Source organism: Arachis stenosperma, chromosome 8, assembly GCF_014773155.1.
Source record: "Arachis stenosperma cultivar V10309 chromosome 8, arast.V10309.gnm1.PFL2, whole genome shotgun sequence".
NCBI classification, from domain to species: Eukaryota; Viridiplantae; Streptophyta; class Magnoliopsida; order Fabales; family Fabaceae; genus Arachis; species Arachis stenosperma.
This window is the reverse complement of record NC_080384.1, coordinates 34,799,332-34,820,669: the sequence shown is the minus strand read 5'-3', so window position 1 is coordinate 34,820,669 and position 21,338 is coordinate 34,799,332. Positions and strand designations below refer to the sequence as shown.

The window sequence follows — 21,338 nt, the reverse complement described above, 5'->3', positions numbered from 1 at the left end:
ACTTTAACTTAGGATTATACATCCTAAAATCAGCATGCAGCTGTTCAACATAAAGGTTCGAATATGCCTTAATGATTTCAGGCTTGCCATCCTTCATCCAAAGAAGAACACTTTGATGCACAGTAGAAGATACAACTCCCACACCATGGATCCAATCTTGCCCCAGTAAAGCATTATAACTTTCTTTTGATGAAATCACCACGAACACAGTGTTTTGTTCGGATGATCCAACCTTAACACTTAGAGTGACCAGACCTTTTGCTGGAGTCGAAGCCCCACTAAAGTCCGTTACAGCAATGTTTGTGGGAACCAAATCATCAGGATGCTTTCCAACCTTCATCAGCATCCTTTCTGGCAATAGACTATTGCTGCCCCACCATTAATTAGGACTTTATTTACTTTGATCCCACTCAAAGTAGTAGTTATATAGAGCGGACGGAGATGAGACATTTGTTTTTCAGTAGGCCGAAGAAAATACCCCGGCTCATCTTCAATTCGGATGAAGGAAAAAGCTTTCTCATCCTCCATATCATAATCTTCCTCTGGGTCACCTTCATATTCCCCCAGGTACTCAGTTGGAATAATCGAAATCGTTCCAATCATATCATCATCCCCTTCTTCGAAGTATTCTTCATCGACATCAACCTCCTCGCCTTTGTCAACCTCTAAAGGCTGAGCTACTGCTTTGTCTTTTTCTATCTTTGCAGGAGATGAAATTTCCTTTGGACATGTCTCTCCGTCAGAAGGAAAGACAATTCGGGAATGCACGGAAAGCGTTGCCCCCTTGCTTACTTCTGCCTGAGGCTTCTTATTCTGATTGAAGTTTCTTCTTCCTCCTCTACCTATTGGATACCCTCTTGCTCGACCACGATAGTAAGGATATTGGTTTCGAGGAGGTCCCCGATGTCCCTACTGTGGGTTGCAGCGATAAAGAGCATCCCACTTCTGGAACTCTTGGCAGTTCCGAATCCATTAAACACCTATAGCCTGAGATCGGCTCAAAGGTGTAACAACATTTTGTTGAGGGGTCTTAGAACTCTGACCCTCCATATGCCTAACTGGCTGCCTCTGACGAGCCTGCTCTTCTCTATGAGCTAGCTCCTTCTTCATTCTTTCTTTTCAAAGATTGTTGCAGCTTCAGCATCAAAAACAGCATTACATCGTGGACACGGAGATACATCCCTGTCTTTAATCAAAAACAGCATCACTCCGAAACATGGTTCAACGAAACTAGCATTAGCATCGAAGGGATCAACATCAACCTTCATTTCCTTCTTACCATCATCAAACTTCAACCGTCCCTCCATTATAGCTTCTTGAATTAAGTCCCTGAAATGAACACAACTATTAGTTGAATGATTGGTTGCTTGGTGAAACTTGCAATAAGGTTTTCCTTTTAAATCTTTCACCAAAAGTAAAATTCTACCCTCAGGCAGAATTAATTGTTTATCCTTAAGCAACACATAAAAAATCTTATCATATTTTGAAATATCAAAACTATACTTTTTTCCACTTTTCAATTTTGATTCATTCGACTTTTCATTACTAGGAAGCTTTTAAAGTAAGGAGCAAACATATGGAGGGCCCTTTTTACGTTCAGCCAAATCGACCTCTGTTTCGAAATCGAGTTCCTCTTTTGAGGACTCCATAGTCACATAAGCAACTTTCTCCTTTCGAGTAAAAGGTTTATTCTTTGATCTTTGCTTACTTCTATATTTTTCCTTCTCCTTTTTCATGAGTTCGGTTTGACGGACCTTTTCAGCCAAATGAGCTAAATCAGGGATATGCACATTAAGCAATTTTCGGCGCATATAAAATCCTAGCCCCATAGTTGCTATTTTCACCACTTCGCTCTCAGGTAATGAAACATAGCATCTACTTCTAGCGTTCTTGAAACGTATCATATAATCGTTAATGGTTTCACCATCTTCACGTTTCAAAGCCACTAGATCAGTAACTGCCATATTCATTTTCCCTCGATAGAACTGAGCGTGAAAAGCAGTTTCCAACTGATTCCATGTCATTATCGAATTTGGTCTAAGATTTGAAAACCAAGTAAATGCATTCTTCGTTAACGAAGAAGGAAAAAACTTCATTGTCAAATTTTCATCACTAGTTAAATTTCCAATCTTAACCAAATATCGAGCAACATGTTCAGTGGTTGATTCCCCAACTTCTCCAGCAAACTTTGTGATTATCTTTGGATTTTTCACCCCTCTTGGCACTTCAGCCATTTGAACAACTTGAGGGAAAGCATACATAAAGTGAGGTCAATTCATAAAACTAACATTCAGACCAACTCGATTAAGTACTTCTTCCACAATTCTAGTGACTTGATAACGTTCACTGCCATGATTAGCACGTAATCTGGCAAGAAATTCATCAACATTTTGACCTCAGGGAATTACATAAGGATTTTCTCGATCAAAAACATTATATTCATTTTGAACTATATTTTCGAATCCTTCATTATTTCTCCTGGCATTATGCCTTTCATCTTCTTCATAATCTACGATTCGAGCAATATGTTCGACTTGTCTGGAAAGATGTTGGAATTTTGATTCGTGATAAGCCATCATAGGATTTAGAATTGTGGTCATTTGTTGAATCAATAAATTGACTAAGTCATGATGACTTTTCTCTACTTGTTGTCGATATACTGCCATCGAATTCAGTGACGGACCCAGAAAATTTATGTTTGGGGGGCAAAAATAATACACATTACTATCAAAAGATATATTAATTTAAATTTAAAAATATAAAAATGCACATTAATTATTCAAATAAAAAAATTATATTAGCCGCTAACTTTCTTTGCTTCAAATCTTGAAGGTACTTTTCTTCTTGTTTTCATATTTTGAAAATGTTGAATAATTGTTTCATTATCAACTTGATTGAATGTCTCTTTTTCTATATATGTAACCAAACAATCATTCAACCACTCATCTCCCATTCCATTACGAAGTCGACTCTTTATAATATTCATAGCAGAAAATATTTTCTCAACTGATGTCGTTGCCACAGGTAGAATCAAAGCTAATTTCAACAGAAGAAACTTCAATGGATAAATAATATGCTTTTTTGTCTCAACTAACTTTTGAGATAGTCCACTGATTCCATTTATATTTGAGAATTGATCATCAAGACGCATATCCAATGTAAAATTCTCAAGTTAACTATCAAGTGCCAAAAGTTGAGTAGAAAAGAATTCATGTGGATAAAATTCAGCTAAACGAAGCAACTTCTCCTTATCAAATATAAAAAACGAGTCACTTGGATTCAAACAAACTATACAAAAATGTAACTCGGTATTTACCTCTGTAAAACGATTGTTGAGCTCTTGAAGTTGTCTATCAACCACTTGATAAAATAATTCAACTTGAAAATGATGCAAGTTTGAGACCTTTTGGATTTTGCGCCTTAATCTTTCTTGTGTTACAAATATGTCATTCATATTTGAAAAAAGAATATTGTGACTATCACAAAATAGTGAAACTTCATTGAGTAAAGAGGACCAACCATCTTCTCTTATACTTTGCAATCGTTGCTTGGACACTTTAACCAATGCCATAGCATTTATAATGTCTTGATCACTTCTTTGTAGAGCTTGAGACAACTCATTAGTAACTCCTAATATACTTTTCATCAAATGTAAATTGAATACAAATTCAAAAGATTGAATATGTTTCAATAATTGACATGCTTCAGCTCTTTGTTCAGAATTATTTCCATCTTCCTCAATCACTTCAAGAACTTCTACCACAGAAGAAAAAATAGAAATCAAGCTAAGTATTGTACCATAATGTGAGCCCCATCGAGTATCACTTGCCCTTTTTAATGTTGTTTTTTTATTTAAGCCACGCCCACTAAAAATATCTCCATTTTGTAATGCAACAATTGTCTTTTACATTTGACTTTCACGAAGTATGTCTTTACGTTTACAAGAAGCTCCAACAATATTGCACAAACTAGCAAGCAAACTAAAAAGTAGTGCAATTTTGACATGTTCTTTGAAACAACCACAAGTACTAATTGAAGTTGGTGAGCAAAACAATGAACATAAAAAGCACAAGCATTTTCTTTCAAGATCAAACTTTTTAAGCCATTAAATTCTCCCTGCATATTACTAGCTCCATCGTAACCTTGTCCACGTATTCTTGCTAAGTTTAAACTATGCTTTGCTAATAAAGATTCCAAAGCTACTTTTAACGATAACACATTTGTGCTAGAAACATGGACAAGGCCAAGAAATCGCTCCATTACAATCCCTTCTTTTCACATACTGTAAACAAACAGCCATTTGCTCTTTAACAGAAATGTCTCGAGCTTTATCAACTAAAACAGCAAATAAATCATCTCCAAGATCATCAATAATAACTTTAGTAGTTTCACTTGCAGCAGCTCTAACAATATCTTTTTGACTTTTAGGTGCTACTAGTTTAAGGTTTTCACGAGCATTTTTGAAAATGCGATCAATCTCTGTATTATGTTGAGCAAGAAAGTCAAGAAGCTCTAAAAAATTACCTTGATTGTTTGAATTGTACGATTCATCATCACCACGAAAAGCCAATCCTTGTCACAATAAGAACCTAATACACTCAATTGTTGCTGTTAAGTGAGTTCGGTAATCTTTTTTAGCTTGGTCTGAATGCTTTTGAAAAACAACTTTAATATGTTGCTTTTGCTTCATGAGTGCTTTGCATTTTCTTCGAGCTTGATTATGAGCACTATCATGATTTTCAACATGTGTTTGTAATCGCTCCTTCTTTTTCCAATTTAAAAAGCCCTCTTTTACAAAAGCATCACCACTCGCACCATCAGGTTTTATAAGATAGCAACAGAGACAAAAGATAGCATCTTTTGAAATATTATATTCCGATTAATTGCCAAATTCGTCAAATCAATCAGCATTAAATCTACAGAGAGAAGTTCTAAAATATGTTTGTGAAAAATCATGTTCTCATGGTTGACAAGGACCTTTTTGCAAATAAGCTCGTCTAACTTCATCCCTGTTATTTGGATCATAATTTGAAATTTTGGGTCGTTGTCCAGGATCAGCTACCAAACTTTTCACATTAAATTCTAAGAACTTCTTTTTATTAGAATAGACTAATAGAGTGACTTCAGATTCTAGTGGTAGCTTTCTTTTGAAATATTTTTCCATTACTATTTCTAAAAATAAAAAATATATATTCTAAATTAGTAAATTGATCAATTCACTTTAAAAATTTATATGCAACATAATTACATATAATAGAATTGAACGAAAGATAAATAAATAAATAATAAAGATCACTAAATTGAGAATAAAATAAAATATATAATTTCATGAAGAGAATAAAAAATAGATTAATACCTAAATTATAATTATTTGAATTAAAATTTGTAATTGAAAATATTAAAAAGAGAAACAATGAAATTGAAAGATACATAGAGTCATAGAGAGCTATATAAAATAAAATAGAGAATTTAAAATTTACCTTTTGATGAAGGGAAGATGACCACTAGATAAAGAATAGAAAAAGAAGGTTAAAAATATGAAACTAAGAAGGGGGTTTAAGGGAATAAATGAATGACGGCTAGGATCTGAGAATAGAAGAACACTAAATTTGATTAGGTTAGCTAATAGTCAAAATAATAGAAAGATAAAATGGGTTTGGGACTTTTAATAATTGGACTTAGTTTATTTGTAGTGGAAATCAGAGTGGGGGCAAGTGCCCCGTCATTATGCTTGGGTCCGTGCCTGATCGAATTAGCAGCATTCGAAGTAGAGCCCACATTATAATCACGAGAATAATTGAAATGTTGTTGTGGGTTTTGAGAATTATTCCCTCCATTTACACTCCCAAATCAGACAGGAGGAACAAAACTACCCACCAGTGGGGTATATCCGGGAGGAAGGCCATAAGGAGGCCAATCAGCAGTTAATGGAGGCTGGAATAGTGACAAAGTACCACGTGGACGAATATTACATCCAACATTTTCAGTTTGAACAGTTGTAACTGCTATACTTTCACTTCCAATTGCACCTTCCAAACGTGAAGTCACATCCGCTTGTTGCACAATTACTGGTATTCTATCATTGGTGGAGGAACCACCATTTATATTTGACACTTCATCAGCCATGTGAATGATTTTTCCACCTTTTAATCGCATACACCGAATGATATAAAAACTTTTTGACACACTTCAATTTTAAAACCGTCCCACTAAGCATGCCAATTTATTTTGTCGATTTTTAGCAAATCGATAGTGGTTCGATATCTAATGATCTGGGAGCGAAACCTACTCCTCTGTGCAGGTACCAGTTTTCTAAAAGTGCATCAAAGCGTCTCGAATTAGACGAATATCGAAATAGAAAATGAATTATAATTTGTAAAGAAACAAGATAAATTAAAAATAAAGTTTTCGAAAGAAGTAAATTGACTGAAAATCGAAAAGATTGCATTGAAATTTAAGAAAAGCAATAAAATGCCTTCAACTGAGTCAAAGGGTTTTTACATGAAACTTAAAGATGATGAAATATAAATTGGACATTGAAATTAAAGAATGCTTGAAAGATAAATTTACTTGAAAAGTAAAGTTTACAGAAAGATAAACTGAAAAGATAAAACATGGAAGGAACCCTACAGAAAAAAACTCAATCGCAAACTCAGGAATTCGCAGGGGATGTGAGTGTGATTGAGTGTTTTCTGAGTTAAAGTTCCAACCCTTATTTTCTAAAACTAATCGATCATTAATTACACAATGCTGTCTTGCGCACGCACTCCCTGGTAACCGTTTCCACTTTTTTATCAATGAAACATTACCCATTAATTCCTCACGTGGTGAAAGCCCTTAATTTCTCTACTTATGTAACCATTCGATTCATTTATTCCGAACGTCCATTCAGTTTCTCCTTTGAATATCCATTCGACTATGCCCACTCAATTTAATGATGTGTTCAAAATCGAGCTTGTGTCAAGTAACTCTCAACTTATACCTACACGTGCACTTTTCAATATTTCGATCTAATTTACTCCGATCAAAATATTTTTCGACCAACACCGATTAATCATTCTGCGAATATAGAAGGAAAAATTCGAAGTTTAAGCCATTTTCGATTCAAAATGAATAAAAATATTTTCTCCCATTTTTGGTTATGATAGCTGTGAAAATAAAAACTTTTCTTCTATTTTCATTTTTGGTGGTCGCAAAATTGGAAAAAAAAATTGTGATGCATCTTCAATGTCTATACATGTAAAAATAGAGCGGAAAACATTTTTGGTGGCTAAAAACTTTAAAAATATAATAAATGAGACTAAATGTATAAATTAGTAAATTTTTGTATCCTGATTTAAATTGATAAGATAAAGAGTAAAGTATATTTTTTGTCCTTTAAGTTTGACAAAAATTTTAAAAATATTTTTAAGTTTTATTTTATTTCAATTTTGTTCCAAAAGCTTTTTATTTGTATCAAATATACTTTCGATGGTTAAATTTTCAAAAAATTTAAGACTAATCTAACAATAATGCATGAAAATTATGCTTTATTTGCTTGTGTTGAGGTTTGTTCTTATGAAATTATTGTTGAATTAGTTTTAAATTTTTTGAAAAATTAGCCGTTAGGAGTATATTTGATGCAAATCGAAAATTTTTAAGACAAAATTAAAACAAAATAAAATTAAGGGACATTTTTGAATTTTTGTCAAATTTCAAAGATAAAAAGTATACTTTATCCACTAATAAATAAAGAAATTTTTATTTAAATAAAAAAAAGCCTCACTTAACATTTGTGATCTTTGTTTCAAGTTAAAAAAATCGATTTGGTTAATTTAAATTTGCATGATAAAAGTTTAATAAATTATCCAGTTGCAAGGGCGGCATTTTACTGAACGAATATCTGAAGGTTAAGTTCATGTATCAATTAATGTCATTGTCAATAAAACAAGGACATACATACATACATCTAAATTTGTTTTTGCTAACCATATAGAGAAGCATGGCATCACTTCAAAGGCAGAAAATCATTGAATCTATGAAATTATTATTATTATTAATTAACACGTTTCAGTTTCGAAAGATGGATTCCTAATAATATAAATGGCCCACACTTTGCTTGCATCTTAGTGCATAGATACAACACATACATGCAAAATCCCACACAGTTGAAAAAAAATGAAGGATTTGCTGTCACAATTTCCTTCAAGATTTTAAAAGAAGCCACAAAAGGGTTAGATATGTGTATCAACTAGACAGGTCTAGGGTAAGATTGTGTGTTAATGATGCAATCAAGTTATTGATGATATTATGCATAAATATTTTTAAAAAACAAATAGATAAAATAGTATTAAAAGTTCTTTCTTAAATATATTCGTCATCAAATTACCACTAACTTGAGTCAAATAAAGTTTAAACTTTTATGAAGCAAAATTAAAAGTCTCTTTCATAGTTATTAAAATTGAACTGACAATCAACTTGCACGAATCCTTATTCAAATTCTAGTTTAAGCAAATTTTTAAATATTGGCATAAATTTAGATATTCATGTCATCCTGATATTATCAGCGTACAAATTGATTGAATTAATCCATTCAGTTTGGATAACAAATCATATTAATTTTGATCGATTCCTTTATTTAAACTGTCAGAATATTAAATTGGACTAATTTAAAATCTAATTTATTAGTTTTTCAGTTAAACTAACCAGTGCAGATTGAATTTTACAACTATAGTATATTTAGACTATTCTACACTTTAAAATTGGCACTTTGTTGTTAACTTGGCCAATAAAAAAAGTCCAAATTAATTAAACCATTTTGAGTTTATTATCCCATTTAGAGAAAATTGCTACATAGTGATCACTGAATATAATAAAGGTGGCATGTTAATGAACTTATAATAGAGAGTTAGTTATTCAAGTAAACATGCACATGCCAATTCACTTCTAAAATTAGTTAATACACATATTTCACCAATGATCAAACCAAAGAGAGGAAGCTTATATGGAAATTTGGCAAATGATGATGCTATATCATAGAATAATGGAGCAAGATATGGTAAGATGCCTGCCATGCATTTTGGGCAAGTGGAAAACATCACTATTTTTCAATTTCATAATAATGGTTAATATTCATAGTAGTCTTCAGAACGCCAATTTGATTTCCTTTCCCATATAAGGATATTTCTGGTAATCACATCCTAACTTCTAAGTTTGTGTTTGTTTTGCTAGTGGAGTTTATCAACTTTTCATTTAATTAAAGAATATTTTCACTTTTTATTTCATTTCATTTCTCGTTAAGTAAGTATTTAAGTTTAAAAGCTGTCTTCATCTTGATGAGATAGTTGAAACAAATCCCATAAAATTTAATTAATATATATTTTTTTTTGTTTTTTTCTAATAACAAAATAGTCTTTAGACCTTGCTAGCTAGTTGCTATAGTGCATTATGCAAGAACAAAACAAAAACCCCTGTTTCTGCATATTATTAGATCCTTTGACTTATATTTACCAAACAACTCCCTTTAATTTTACAAGTTTCATAAACACAAAGCTATAAGTACAAGGATAATAATATAATATATAGTCTCAGATTAATTAAATAACGAGTTCAATGAAGAGTTCAAGGTGTTTCATTTTATGAATGCATGGAGAGATTGAAGTGTGTTCATAAGAAAAAAGAAAAGTGCTTTTTATCCGAATAAATTACACAAATTTTATTTTATCTTTTTTTTTTTCAGTATTAAAAAGGTGTTCTTGAAAGTTGATAATAATAATAATAATAATAATAATAATAATAATAATAATAATAATAACAAAAAGTCGCACTCAAATTGTATAAATGACGTATGAGTATGCACTAGCTAGAAAGTCCATTCATGGCTACATTCATTAACAACAAGCGGATTGACCATACATTAACACATGAATGTTGACTTAGTCATTGTCTTAAATTCATCTTGTCCATTTCTATTAGAGTGCGTGACATTTTCTTTTGGGTGCCAAAAGGAATCAAGGAATGGGAAGAACAGGACATTATATTCTATGCTAAGGTGGCATTTTTTCCGTTGGTTCTTTAATCATGTAAAGGCAACTTGGCTTATTGTGCTTTTGGTGAATTCTTATCCCATTGCAACTTGACAATCTCGATTCCTAAACCCAACTTGACCCTTGGAGCCATTGAGTTTCCCACTACTTAATACTAATTCAAATGGGCCTATGAACACAAAATGATAAAATGTGTGTGTCTGTGTTTGTATGAACAAAAAAAAAAAACGAAAATATAAAAATATAGTAACTTCTTTTTTTTTTTTAATCTTTATACTTTTCTATTAATATATTTTTATTTTAGTGTCTCTATTTTTTTATGTTTAGACAATGGTCAAACATTTAAGATTGTTCTAAAAAAGTTTTATTTTGGTAGAAGCATAAGTATTCTCTTTGATCCATAATTTTTTTTACTTTTAGTTAAATATTTAAATCAAAATCTAAATATAAATTGAATTTGAATTTAGATACAATAATTCATGAATGTACCCAAAAATTAAAATAAAAAAAGTAAAACAATTGAAGATTGATTTTAAACAAAAATGTTATTTTTACATTAAAATAATATATTTTTTTATAAATATATTTGTAGTTTAATTTATATTTAATGTGTATTTTAATATTTCGAATATTTTATAGTGATAATTGATTTTAGTAGTTAATCTTAGTCTATAAATAGCCGGATTTGAAGCCTTTGGTTTAGTTTCAGTTCATCATACTCAAATATCTTATATCTAAGTATCTAACCAATATATCCAGAAGAAAGAAGAGTGTTTTTATTATCAAATTGCATATCTTCACCACTAATGTGACATAGGAACAGTTTAATAAGTTTCCCAAGATGACAGAAGAGAGGGAGCAATTAAGCTTAAACGAAAGAAGTTTCATTTTTCATCTTATCTGGAAATGTTTATAAGCTCCACTCTCTTGGATTGTAATCTGAATTCTGCTCCTATCATCTCCACAGGCAGTGTCCTTCTTCAACTGAGGACATATCCCTTTGCGCCTCGACCCTTCTGCTTGAGAATCACAGTTCTTTCTTCGCCGTTGGTTGTGTCCGGCCAAACGCCTCCGGCAACTTCTTTTTGTGTCATCAAATTCACCTATCTCATGGAACCTGCACCACAATTGTTACTTTTGATACATCAACCACAAAAACACACCAACAAAAAAGGCAAACGATTCTTAGATTTTTTATTATATTTATTTTATATTTGACTCAGTACTTTGTCACTTCTTTCTTTACTTACTAGGAGTGTTGACTCTATTATTTTTCGAGTAATAATTAATAAACACTACTGCACCATACATATATATATAAAAAAATTGTGGTGAAATCACTAATTCTAAAAATTTAAACGGATAGAAAAAGACAATTTGTATAGATATAGAATCTTGATATTATGTCATAAAATCACTCGTTTAAAAAACATAAGCCAATAAAGAAAACAAGATTTATTATATCTCTAACAGAAACCTTATATAACTGTGAGAGCACATAAAGAAAAGAGAAGAGATGAACCTGCTACATTGCTGACAGAAGCGTTGTCTAATGCCGGAAACAAGAACCACCTGAGCCTTGGCATGGTACTCACACACCCTGTGCCTCCTATGGTACTGCCTTGCCTCCTCAAGATCCGCCTTGCACTTCTCAGCTTGACAACACCGCATGCCGCCACCGGAACCTTTCTTCCCGCTAACACATGTCACCGGCACTTCTTTCTTCTTCTTCTTATTATTATTATTATTATTATGATCTTCATCTGGCTTAGGCTCCCTCTTCGCCTCTAGCGGCGCGTCTTCACCACCACCCCGGTCCATCAACAAAGGGTTGTGATTGTGATGAGTGAGCTTGAAGCTAGGTGGTGAATGAAGTACTTAAATGGATGACTTTAGTAATGATGAGTGAGGACCACAAAAACTAGTTCATTTTTTCTCGGCCTTTGTTTTTTGTATTTTTGTGTTGTGTTGTGTAATGATTTATGGTACTACTTGAAACTGAATAGCAAGGACGCTCTGTCCATCCAAATTCAATCAACCAACTGATCATGTCCTTTGTTACTATTACGATCCTCATAAATTCTATATATATATGGTTAAGAGTTAAGACTCACTCATGTTTAATTATTTTTATGTGAAATTAATAATACTTTATATAAAACTTAATTGTTAAAATTATTTAATTTCACATAAAAATATCTCAACATGAGTTATCATCTTAGTTAATGTTTTAATTTTTCTAAGTCTATAATTTTAGGTTGAATAGTAACCGTTGGATGAAATCTTTGGATGGAATAATGGGGGAATTTGGAGTTGTGAGATGCTGGAAGAGTGGTAGGACCTTGGAAAGGAAAAGGTGAATTGGGAGAGTTGGGAAGGGGGGGACAGGGAAAGAAGTGAAGGAAAGCAAATGAATGCTATTCTATGAATTATTTATTTTGTTTTATTAAGCAATGTAGTTTGAAGTTAATTTTTGTTTTGTTAATTTTTTTTATTAATAAAAGTGAAAGGATTAGTGTGTATTGTTTAAAAAATGATAAAATTTTGTTCTAAGTAGTTTGAACATGTAATGAGAAGACTGACACAATATTCAATTAGAAAAATAAGTTACATGAAAGATAGGCAGTTGGTTAAAGATAAAAGAAGATTTAAAAAGACCGTATACACAGTGGTAAAAAAAATATATATGTGCAAAATGTCTTATTATATGCAAGAAACATGATAAAACAAGATTTATATATGTGTAAAATATGTCACTATAGACATAATACTTTATAGAATTTAATAAGTTAATTTGATCCATATAATTAATTTTATTTAATAATAATATTTGGGAAATAATAATTTAAAATTATCTTATTTAACTTAATAATATTTATAATTTTATGCATCTAGTATTAATAATTTATAATTATTACGTCTAATATTACTTAATTATTTTAACAATAATTAACTAATACAAAATAAAAAAATTTAAATTATTTTAAGTTAATTTTTATCATCATCTCTTAAATATTTTTGTTATTTAATGGGATAAAGTATTGTTATTATTGTTGTTGTTGCTTTTTAGTAATAAGCAAAACAAAAATGCTATTCGTACACTAAAATTAGCCATTAATATATGTGTATAAATACATGTATAATTTAATTTATTTTTAATATATATTTATATTTTAATATATATTTTATATTAGTAACTAATTTTGATATACACTTAACATAATCGTAAACAAAAACAAATAAATAACCACTCAAAATATATTTGGAGAACAATTTGAATTTTACCCTTTATATACACTAAAGGTCCTCCCGTGTATACTCAAGCATTGCAGATAGATAGTATTTGTCGTGTACAGAAATGTTTGAAAAATAAGATAGTTTGTAACCATATGATACGATATAATGCATTCATAAAGTTTTGGCATTACTTGGAGCTAGGCTACTTGGGTGCACTAGGGACCCTCCCTACTCCTGAACCAACAGTTTACTTTCTTTGGGATCTTTCTTACCCTTAGATTGTGTATAATAACATCATCTAAGGGTGGCCTTTTATTGTGGAAGGACATATTAAAACTCTTGCTCCAATAGCATGTTGCAACGTCTGGGGTAGTAGATTGATTTTGTCATTTCATTTGGTCCCAACTACAACGACTTGCCTTTGTCCTATCACCACGTCGCGTAACTACTATTATAATGAAGTACTATATTTTTTTTGTTAATTAAACTCTCTATAAACAAAATTTAAATGAAAGACTAGTTCGATCATGTCAACTGGAAAAGAAAAAATATTGGTTGTTGATATAATAAATTGTTTATTGTATTCTAGAGTGAATCCTTCTCAGATATATCGGGATTAAGAGCATCCTTGTAAGAGTGCCACGGATCACAGAAGGAAATTGCTAATCTTGGAACAGCAGGCCGTGGAAGGAAATGGGCTAAAATTGCCAATAATAACAACATATATAACAAAATATGTAAAGAGGGATGGTAGATGTGTGTTAGTGATAGAAAAAATACGAGATTTTAAAGGGATAAATGATTAGAAGGACTGACATTCGAAAGGAAGTTTCTAAAGTAGTTTAAAGTATCAAATTAGAAAGATAAGCTAATAAAGAGAATATTATTAATCAAAGAGATGGAGCTTGTGTATTGGGCAATGAGGCGCCGGAAAGTAAACCATCTATTATTAGATTGTAATTTTACATTTAAATTATGGTGGTCAGTCTTATGTTATATATGATAATGTGTGTTGGATTAGATCAAGGGATGTTAGAATTTGGTTTGAAACTTGGGGAAACAACACGCTTGTAATATGCTAAGGAAACAATGGATAATCCTTTTCTTTGCCATAGTATGATCTATTTAGAGATGAAGGAATGTTAGAATTTTTAAAAACAAGTTTATCACATGGGAAAGAGTGTGGGAACAAGTGAAAGTTCAGGCTAATTAATTGTACAAGGATAAGAAAAAAAAGAATATAGGATGCAATAGAGTTATTAGGGTTTTACCAAAAAGGATAAAAGAGAATAAAGAGAAAACAGAGAAGAAATAATGTATTACTAAAAATGAATCATATTACTCAAGGAATTTGGGCTTCGCTAGTTTATATAACACATCCTTAGTAAACTTGAGAGAGTTAATTAATTCTTCTAAAATTGAACAGTAAATTATATCTAACTCTATAACTATCTCACTCACTAACACCCCTCCCCCTCAAACTTAGTAGTGGATTTTGAATCACTCTAAGTTTGAATTTGAACTTATTAAACATGCTAACAGAAAGGGGCTTAGTAAATGTATCAGCCACTTGATCAGCGGCAGGTATATTGACAACATACAACTCTTTACTGTTAACTCTATCACGTAGGAAATGCAAATCAAGCTCTAAATGCTTGCATCGGCTGTGAAGAACAGGATTTGCTGCCAACAAACACGCACTCTGGTTATCCGAATAAATAGTGGGAGGGATAGGCTGCGGGATACAAAGTTCTTGCAACAACTGCTGCAATGAGATGAGTTCTTCCTGAGCAGTGGCAAGTGCTTGATACTCTGCCTCTATAGAAGACCTGGATACCTTAGACTGCTTGCCACTCTTCCAATATATTAAATTGCTTCCCATGAATACACAGTACCCACTGATGGATCTCCGATCATCCAAATCGGCTCCCCATTCTGCATCAGCAAAGGAAATCAAATGATAGTCAGTACACTTATGAAAAACTAAATCATCACTTACCGTTCCTTGAACATAGCGTAAGATACGCTTGACAGCTTTCCAGTGATTAATAGTTGGAAAATGCATGAATTGAGATACCCTATTGACGGAATAGGATAATTCTGGACGAGTGATTGTCAAATACTGCAAGGCACCTATAATAGATCGATAATGCTTGGGATCTTCATAGACATCATAATCATTTTGTGTTAGCTTAAGAGATGAAACCATGGGAGTGGGCATTGATTTCGAACCAGACATCCTTGACTTCTTCAACAATTCACTAGCATACTTGGATTGGCTTAATAAAACTCTTCCACTGTCCAAATAATTCACTTCCAATCCAACAAAGTAGCTCAGCTTACCTAAATCTTTTAAAGGAAAAATTTTATTTAACTCTAGTATTAAAGTATCTATATCAGAATTGGAGCTGCCAGTTAGAATGATATCATCCACATAAGCTAGTAAATATAAAACAGATGTATTAGTTCTTCTAACAAATAAACAGTGATCAAATTTTGTGTTTTCAAAGCCAAAGTGTTTTAAAGTGTTAGCAAGAGTATTGAATAATGCCCTTGGAGCCTGTTTAAGGCCATAAATAGCTTTATGAAATTTACATACCAGAGATAAATCTGATGATGCAAATTGGTCAGCCTGATGCATATAAACATTTTCAGCAAGCATTCCATCTAGAAATGCGTTGTCAAAGTCGAATTGACGCATCTGCCAGCCATTAGTAAGCGCAAGGAAAAGTACAATTCTTACCGTCTGAGGTCGTATAACTGGGTTGTAGACCTCTTCAAAATCTATTCCTTCATGTTGATGAAAGCCTTTCTCTACTAGGCGTGCCCTGTAGTGTAATATATTCTCAAATGAGTTTTTCTTTATTGCAAAAACCCATTTACAAGGCACCACTATGGAATTAGGTGGAGGAAGTTGTAGAGACCATGTCTTGTATCTCGTAAGAGCATTGTATTCAGTTTGCATAACTTTCTTCCAATGTTCAAACTGCATAGCATGCTTGGCATTTTTTGGTAATGTTTTCAAGCAATATGGATCAGTTGTAGTTGTAGAGATATAGGTTTTTGGCTTGTTAATGCCATTTTTTGACCGAGTTATCATTGGATGAGTATTTGTGGAATGAGAAGCAATAGTAGGTGCATTGTTAAAATGGATATGGACTTCATTTTCACTAATTGGAATTGAGTTAGAAGGTGGCTAGTCTGAGGTATAAGAAGGTACAGAGATATTATTTATAGTGTTGTCAATATGTATAGGTTGAGGATGTGATGGGATGGGTATGAATGATGAGGGAATTGAAATCAGGGATTCAGATGGAGCAGTACTTGATGGTTGTGAATTTGGAGAGGATGCCAGTGCTTCTCTAAAATACTCATTGTAAGGAAAGAATTTTTCTTCAAAGATCACATATCGAGCAAGGTACAATTTTCCAGATTTCGATAGACATTTATATTCCTTGTGTTAGTTGTCATAACCAAGAAATATACACAATTCTGATCTGTAATCCATCTTCCTCTTGTTGTATGGCCTTAAATAAGGATAGCATCCACACCCGAAGATCTTTAATGATTGATAATCTGGTTTTTTATGGAAAATAACTTCAAAAGGTGACTTAACTTGCAACACAAGAGTCGGTAGTCTATTAATAAGGAGAGTCGCAGTGGTGAAGGCATCTTCCCAGAATTGAAAAGGTAAGCCAGCTATTACAAGCATAGACAATCCCATCTCTGTGATATGTCTGTTTGCGTTCAACACTACCTTGCTGCTCACGTGTATATGGACAAGCCAACTTGTGAGCAATACCTTCATTTTGAAGAAAACATGTAAAAGTTTGTGATAAAAATTCTAAGTCATGATCAATTTGAAGAGATTTTAATTTAAAACCTGTTTGGACTTCCATTCAAGTTTTAAAATTCTGAAAAGCAGTTAAAACTTGAGACTTATGAGTCAATAGAAAAATACAAGTGAATTTTGAAAAAGCATAAATGAAGCACACATGATATTTGAAACCATTTTTAGAAGCTATTGGTGAGGGTCCCCAAATATTACCATAGACCAATTTCAAGAGAGAAGTGTAACTGTGTTCAGAGGTTTGAAATGGTTGTTTGTGCATCTTAGTAATAGAACAAAATTCACATACTAAATGAGTATTAGAGTTATAATCAGATTTGATATCACATTCCTTAAGAACATCAAGTACAGTTTTGATGCCACAGTGTCCAAGTCTTTTATGCCATATTTCAAAATTATTGGGTGTATACAAAATAGACTTGAAAGCAACAAGAAAAGAAATAGCAGTACAGGAATCATTATTATGATGGGCATTAGTATTAGTAGTATATGCTGAAGGAATAGCATTAGAAGGATCAATCGAACAATGAGCATGAGTATTAGTAGTATCTAGAGAGGATATAGCATTGGAAGAGTCATTATTATGATGAGCGTTAGGATGAGTAATAGATGGAGATGATATAGTGGACACATCAACAACGTTTTTATTATCAAAAGTCAGAGAATATACAAACTTGACATCAATGGCATTCTGAACTTCAGAATTTGGGGAGTTAACAGACTTAGACACACATTTATGCACATTTTGAGAGGGCTCACATTTATTTCTTGACACAGCAACTGAATTTGTTAACAAACAAGAATTATTATAACAAGAGCCAGAATTTGAATCAGCAAAAGAGGACACAAGAGAATTATTCAAACATATGTTGGAATTTTTTTCAGAAACCCAAAAGATCATCCATGTTAAATCATTAAGAAGGGAAATACTAAATGCGGAAGCGTACCTGAATTCATAAACATGAATCATACGATTGGAAGAGTTTGAATCTTGTGGTTCTTTCGATCTTCCTCAACCAAACTGTATTCCTAGGCAGCTGAACTGCAACTCTTTTGATGGGGAAATAGCAACAAAGGCGGCTTTGGTATATTGGGGACCGAAACCTTGAAGGTCTATTTATATTTAAGCATGACACCCATTAAACCCTTAAGCCCAAATAAAATAGTATCTAAAACCTAAAAGATAATATATCTAAAATCCAAAAAGATAATTATCTAAGGAACAAAAGATAATATCCGGTTTTATTCTCATTTAATTCCAAATCAAAAGTAACAATAACTTATTCAATTAGCATTTATAATAATAAATGAGATCATCATTATATAAGTCATTTAATTTGAAATAGCATCATTTGTGATTATAATTAATATATGTATTGTCCACAAATAAATTAGGAAATCAAAATAATTTCTTAACAACATAATCTTGGAACAACTAAATCTTGAAGCTTATAAATTCCTCCCTCAGCAGTACCTTGGAGAAGAAGCTTCCGGGAATCCTGATCATGCACAGCACAATAGTTAGGCCAGAACTCAAAATACACATGATTATTCGCTTCAAATTTTGAAACGCTTAAAAGATTTTGTGTGATAGTTGGTGCATGAAAAAGATTATGCAATTTGTAATACATATTATGAGAACTATCATATAACAAAGAGAAACCTATAGTAGGGACAGAAATACCTTGACCATTACCCACAAAGAGATCAAGACCTTAAACATTATTGTTGACAGTCATAAGATTGTTGCGATCATTAGTCACGTGGTGGCTTGCACCCGAATCAGGGTACTTTAAAGATGATGATGGTGCAGTGTAATACACAGGTGAAAATTGGAAGATGGTGGTGGTGGGACAGAATTACCATAGGAGATTTGGGTGGCATTTTGAGAAGAGATATTCTGAAAACTTTGGTCAAACCGGAAGTAACATGTTTTTTCCTCTTCCAAATCTACCACCTCTGGCACGACGAGCAAACGTGCCTCTACCATTGTTGGCAAAGAACATGGATGACTGAGTTAAATTCGCCATGGGTATACCAGTTTCTAGTTGCTTAAAGCAATCTAGCATATCTTCATATGCTAGCAGAAACGATTCTGCTTCAATTATAGTAAAGAAAGATAACCTGGACATGGCGGATGAGATATAACCTGAGAATTCTTCTAAAAGACCATCAAGAATAATTTGGATATGGTCATCATCAGGAAGTTGATATCCAATTGAGAAGAGTGCATCAACAAGCTTTTGAATTTTCTAAAAATATTCTTTCACTGAACCAGTTTTTGTTACAGATCGCAGCTGTGACTTGAGACTTTGAATTCTGGTCTTGGATGTGGTAGTCAGAGACGGATCCAGAAAGTTTAGTATGGAGGGGCCAAATTTTAGATAAATTTTTTTAATTTCATAAAAATAATTTACATATAGTTATTAGAGTTAGTTTTTCAAAAAATTTATCAATATATATATATATATAATAATAATAATTTTTTTCACAATTTTATTTTTAATATGATAGTTACATAAAAAATTATAACAATATCAATAGTACATTATAAAATTATAAAGTACTAATAATTTATAGCGTGTTTAGTTAAAAATGATCACATAATTTATTAATTAAAATTAATTCTTTCAAAAATTTTTAAAAATTTGAAAATAAATGATAAATTATTAATTATTTAAAAGACACAATACATTTATAGAATACAAGATATAAGATATTTTTATAAAATTTTTTCTTTCAACAACAAAAATTTAGAAAAAAATAAGTATTTTTTATAAGAAAAGAATATCTAAAGTACATAATGTGATTACCAAAATATAACTACGTAAGTTATTATTAGGGCTTGTTTGGGTGAACTTCTAAAAAAAAGATCTTTTTTGAGTTATCTCTTTTTTAAAAAATCTTATGAAAAAGTAAAAGTAATTTTATGTTTCATGTAAAAAGATCTTTTTATCTATCAATTATGTTGGGTATAACAATATAAAAGTACTTTTTTGTTTATTTATTATATGAAAAACATCTTTTTTTAAAGAAAAAAGATCTTTTAAAAAAAGATGTAAATTAAAGCTTCTCAAAAAAGATGTTTTTTTTTATTTTTTTAGTGTTTTTACTTTTACTACTAGAAATTTGTCAAATAGACTAAAAAATAAAAAAAAGATCATTTTTCATTGAAAAAAGATCTTTTTTTTTTATCAAGATAATAGCACCCAAACAAGCACTTAATATAATAATATAAATTTTAAATATGTTAATATAAAATAAACAAATAATTTTTTTAAATAAATATAGAGATTATTATATAAAAGCTAATTTAAAAGTTACAAAGTCTTGAGGGTGTGATATTAAATTAGTTAAGTGAAAAATATTAGTGAATTAAATAATTAAGACATAAATCTATCACATAATAAAAAATAATACATATAAAAATACTAAATTATATAATATTTTTTTATTTTTTTAAATACATATCTTATATGTAAATATAATTTCTAAAAATTTTGGGTCCCTCTAGATCCGTCCCTGGACTGGTAGTGAAGTAGGACTGAATGATGATCCATGCCTCATGAAACCAGGTGCATTAAACAATTCTGTTCTTGAACAAATCGGAAATTGAGGCAAGAAGCCAAGTGAGAAGGGCAAGATCCTTCTTCTTCCATTCAGTGTTTGCGACTCTTTCGGCATCAGTACTGAATCTTGAAGGGACTTTAGATCCGTCGAGATGATCTTGCAACTCAAAAAGCTTAATCGTGAGAAGAACTTGTTAAGATCAAGTAGAAAAATTATTTTCCGCCAATTTATTAGTTAGAGGAACCAGTGAAGTTTTGTTAGAATTGTCAGCAAGAACTAACACCATTGATGAAAAATGATGAAGAAAAACAAATACAGATGTTGAAGAACAAAGAGAAGAATAGATGATTACGGGAAGAAGAAAAAATTTTTATGAGAATTCAAACTCTTAATACCATATTAGGATTTTACCAAGAAGCATAAAAGAGAATAGAGAGAAAACAGAGAAAGAGTAATGTATTACTAAAATTGAATCATATCATTCAAGAAACTTGGGCCTTGCTAGTTTATATAACATACACTCTTAATAAACTTGAGAGAGTTAATTAATTCCTCTAAAATTAAACAGTAAATTATATCTAACTCTATAACTATCTCACTCACAAACAATAGTAATTTATGGTGTAGAAGTTAGTAAATAGACGTGGTGGTGACTA

The 21,338-nt window shown here is 31.6% G+C and overlaps 2 protein-coding genes and 1 pseudogene across 2 annotated transcripts; all 3 read right to left on the bottom strand.

Annotated features, from left to right (window-relative positions):
- Positions 1–1,106: 1,106 nt before the first annotated feature.
- On the bottom strand, positions 1,107–2,234 carry LOC130945864 (uncharacterized). Its single transcript, XM_057874559.1, has 2 exons — positions 1,575–2,234; positions 1,107–1,451 (listed from the first exon to the last, which is right to left on the bottom strand). The coding sequence occupies exons 1-2, from the start codon at positions 2,232–2,234 to the stop codon at positions 1,107–1,109; spliced, it is 1,005 nt and encodes a 334-aa protein (XP_057730542.1).
- Positions 2,235–3,852: 1,618 nt separating this feature from the next.
- On the bottom strand, positions 3,853–5,164 carry LOC130945863 (uncharacterized; annotated as a pseudogene).
- A 5,656-nt stretch (positions 5,165–10,820) lies between these two features.
- LOC130946965 (squamosa promoter-binding protein 1-like) lies at positions 10,821–11,960 on the bottom strand. Its single transcript, XM_057875874.1, has 2 exons — positions 11,548–11,960; positions 10,821–11,142 (listed from the first exon to the last, which is right to left on the bottom strand). Exons 1-2 carry the CDS (start codon positions 11,844–11,846, stop codon positions 10,917–10,919), a joined length of 525 nt encoding a protein of 174 aa, XP_057731857.1. The 5' UTR covers positions 11,847–11,960; the 3' UTR covers positions 10,821–10,916.
- Positions 11,961–21,338: the final 9,378 nt, after the last annotated feature.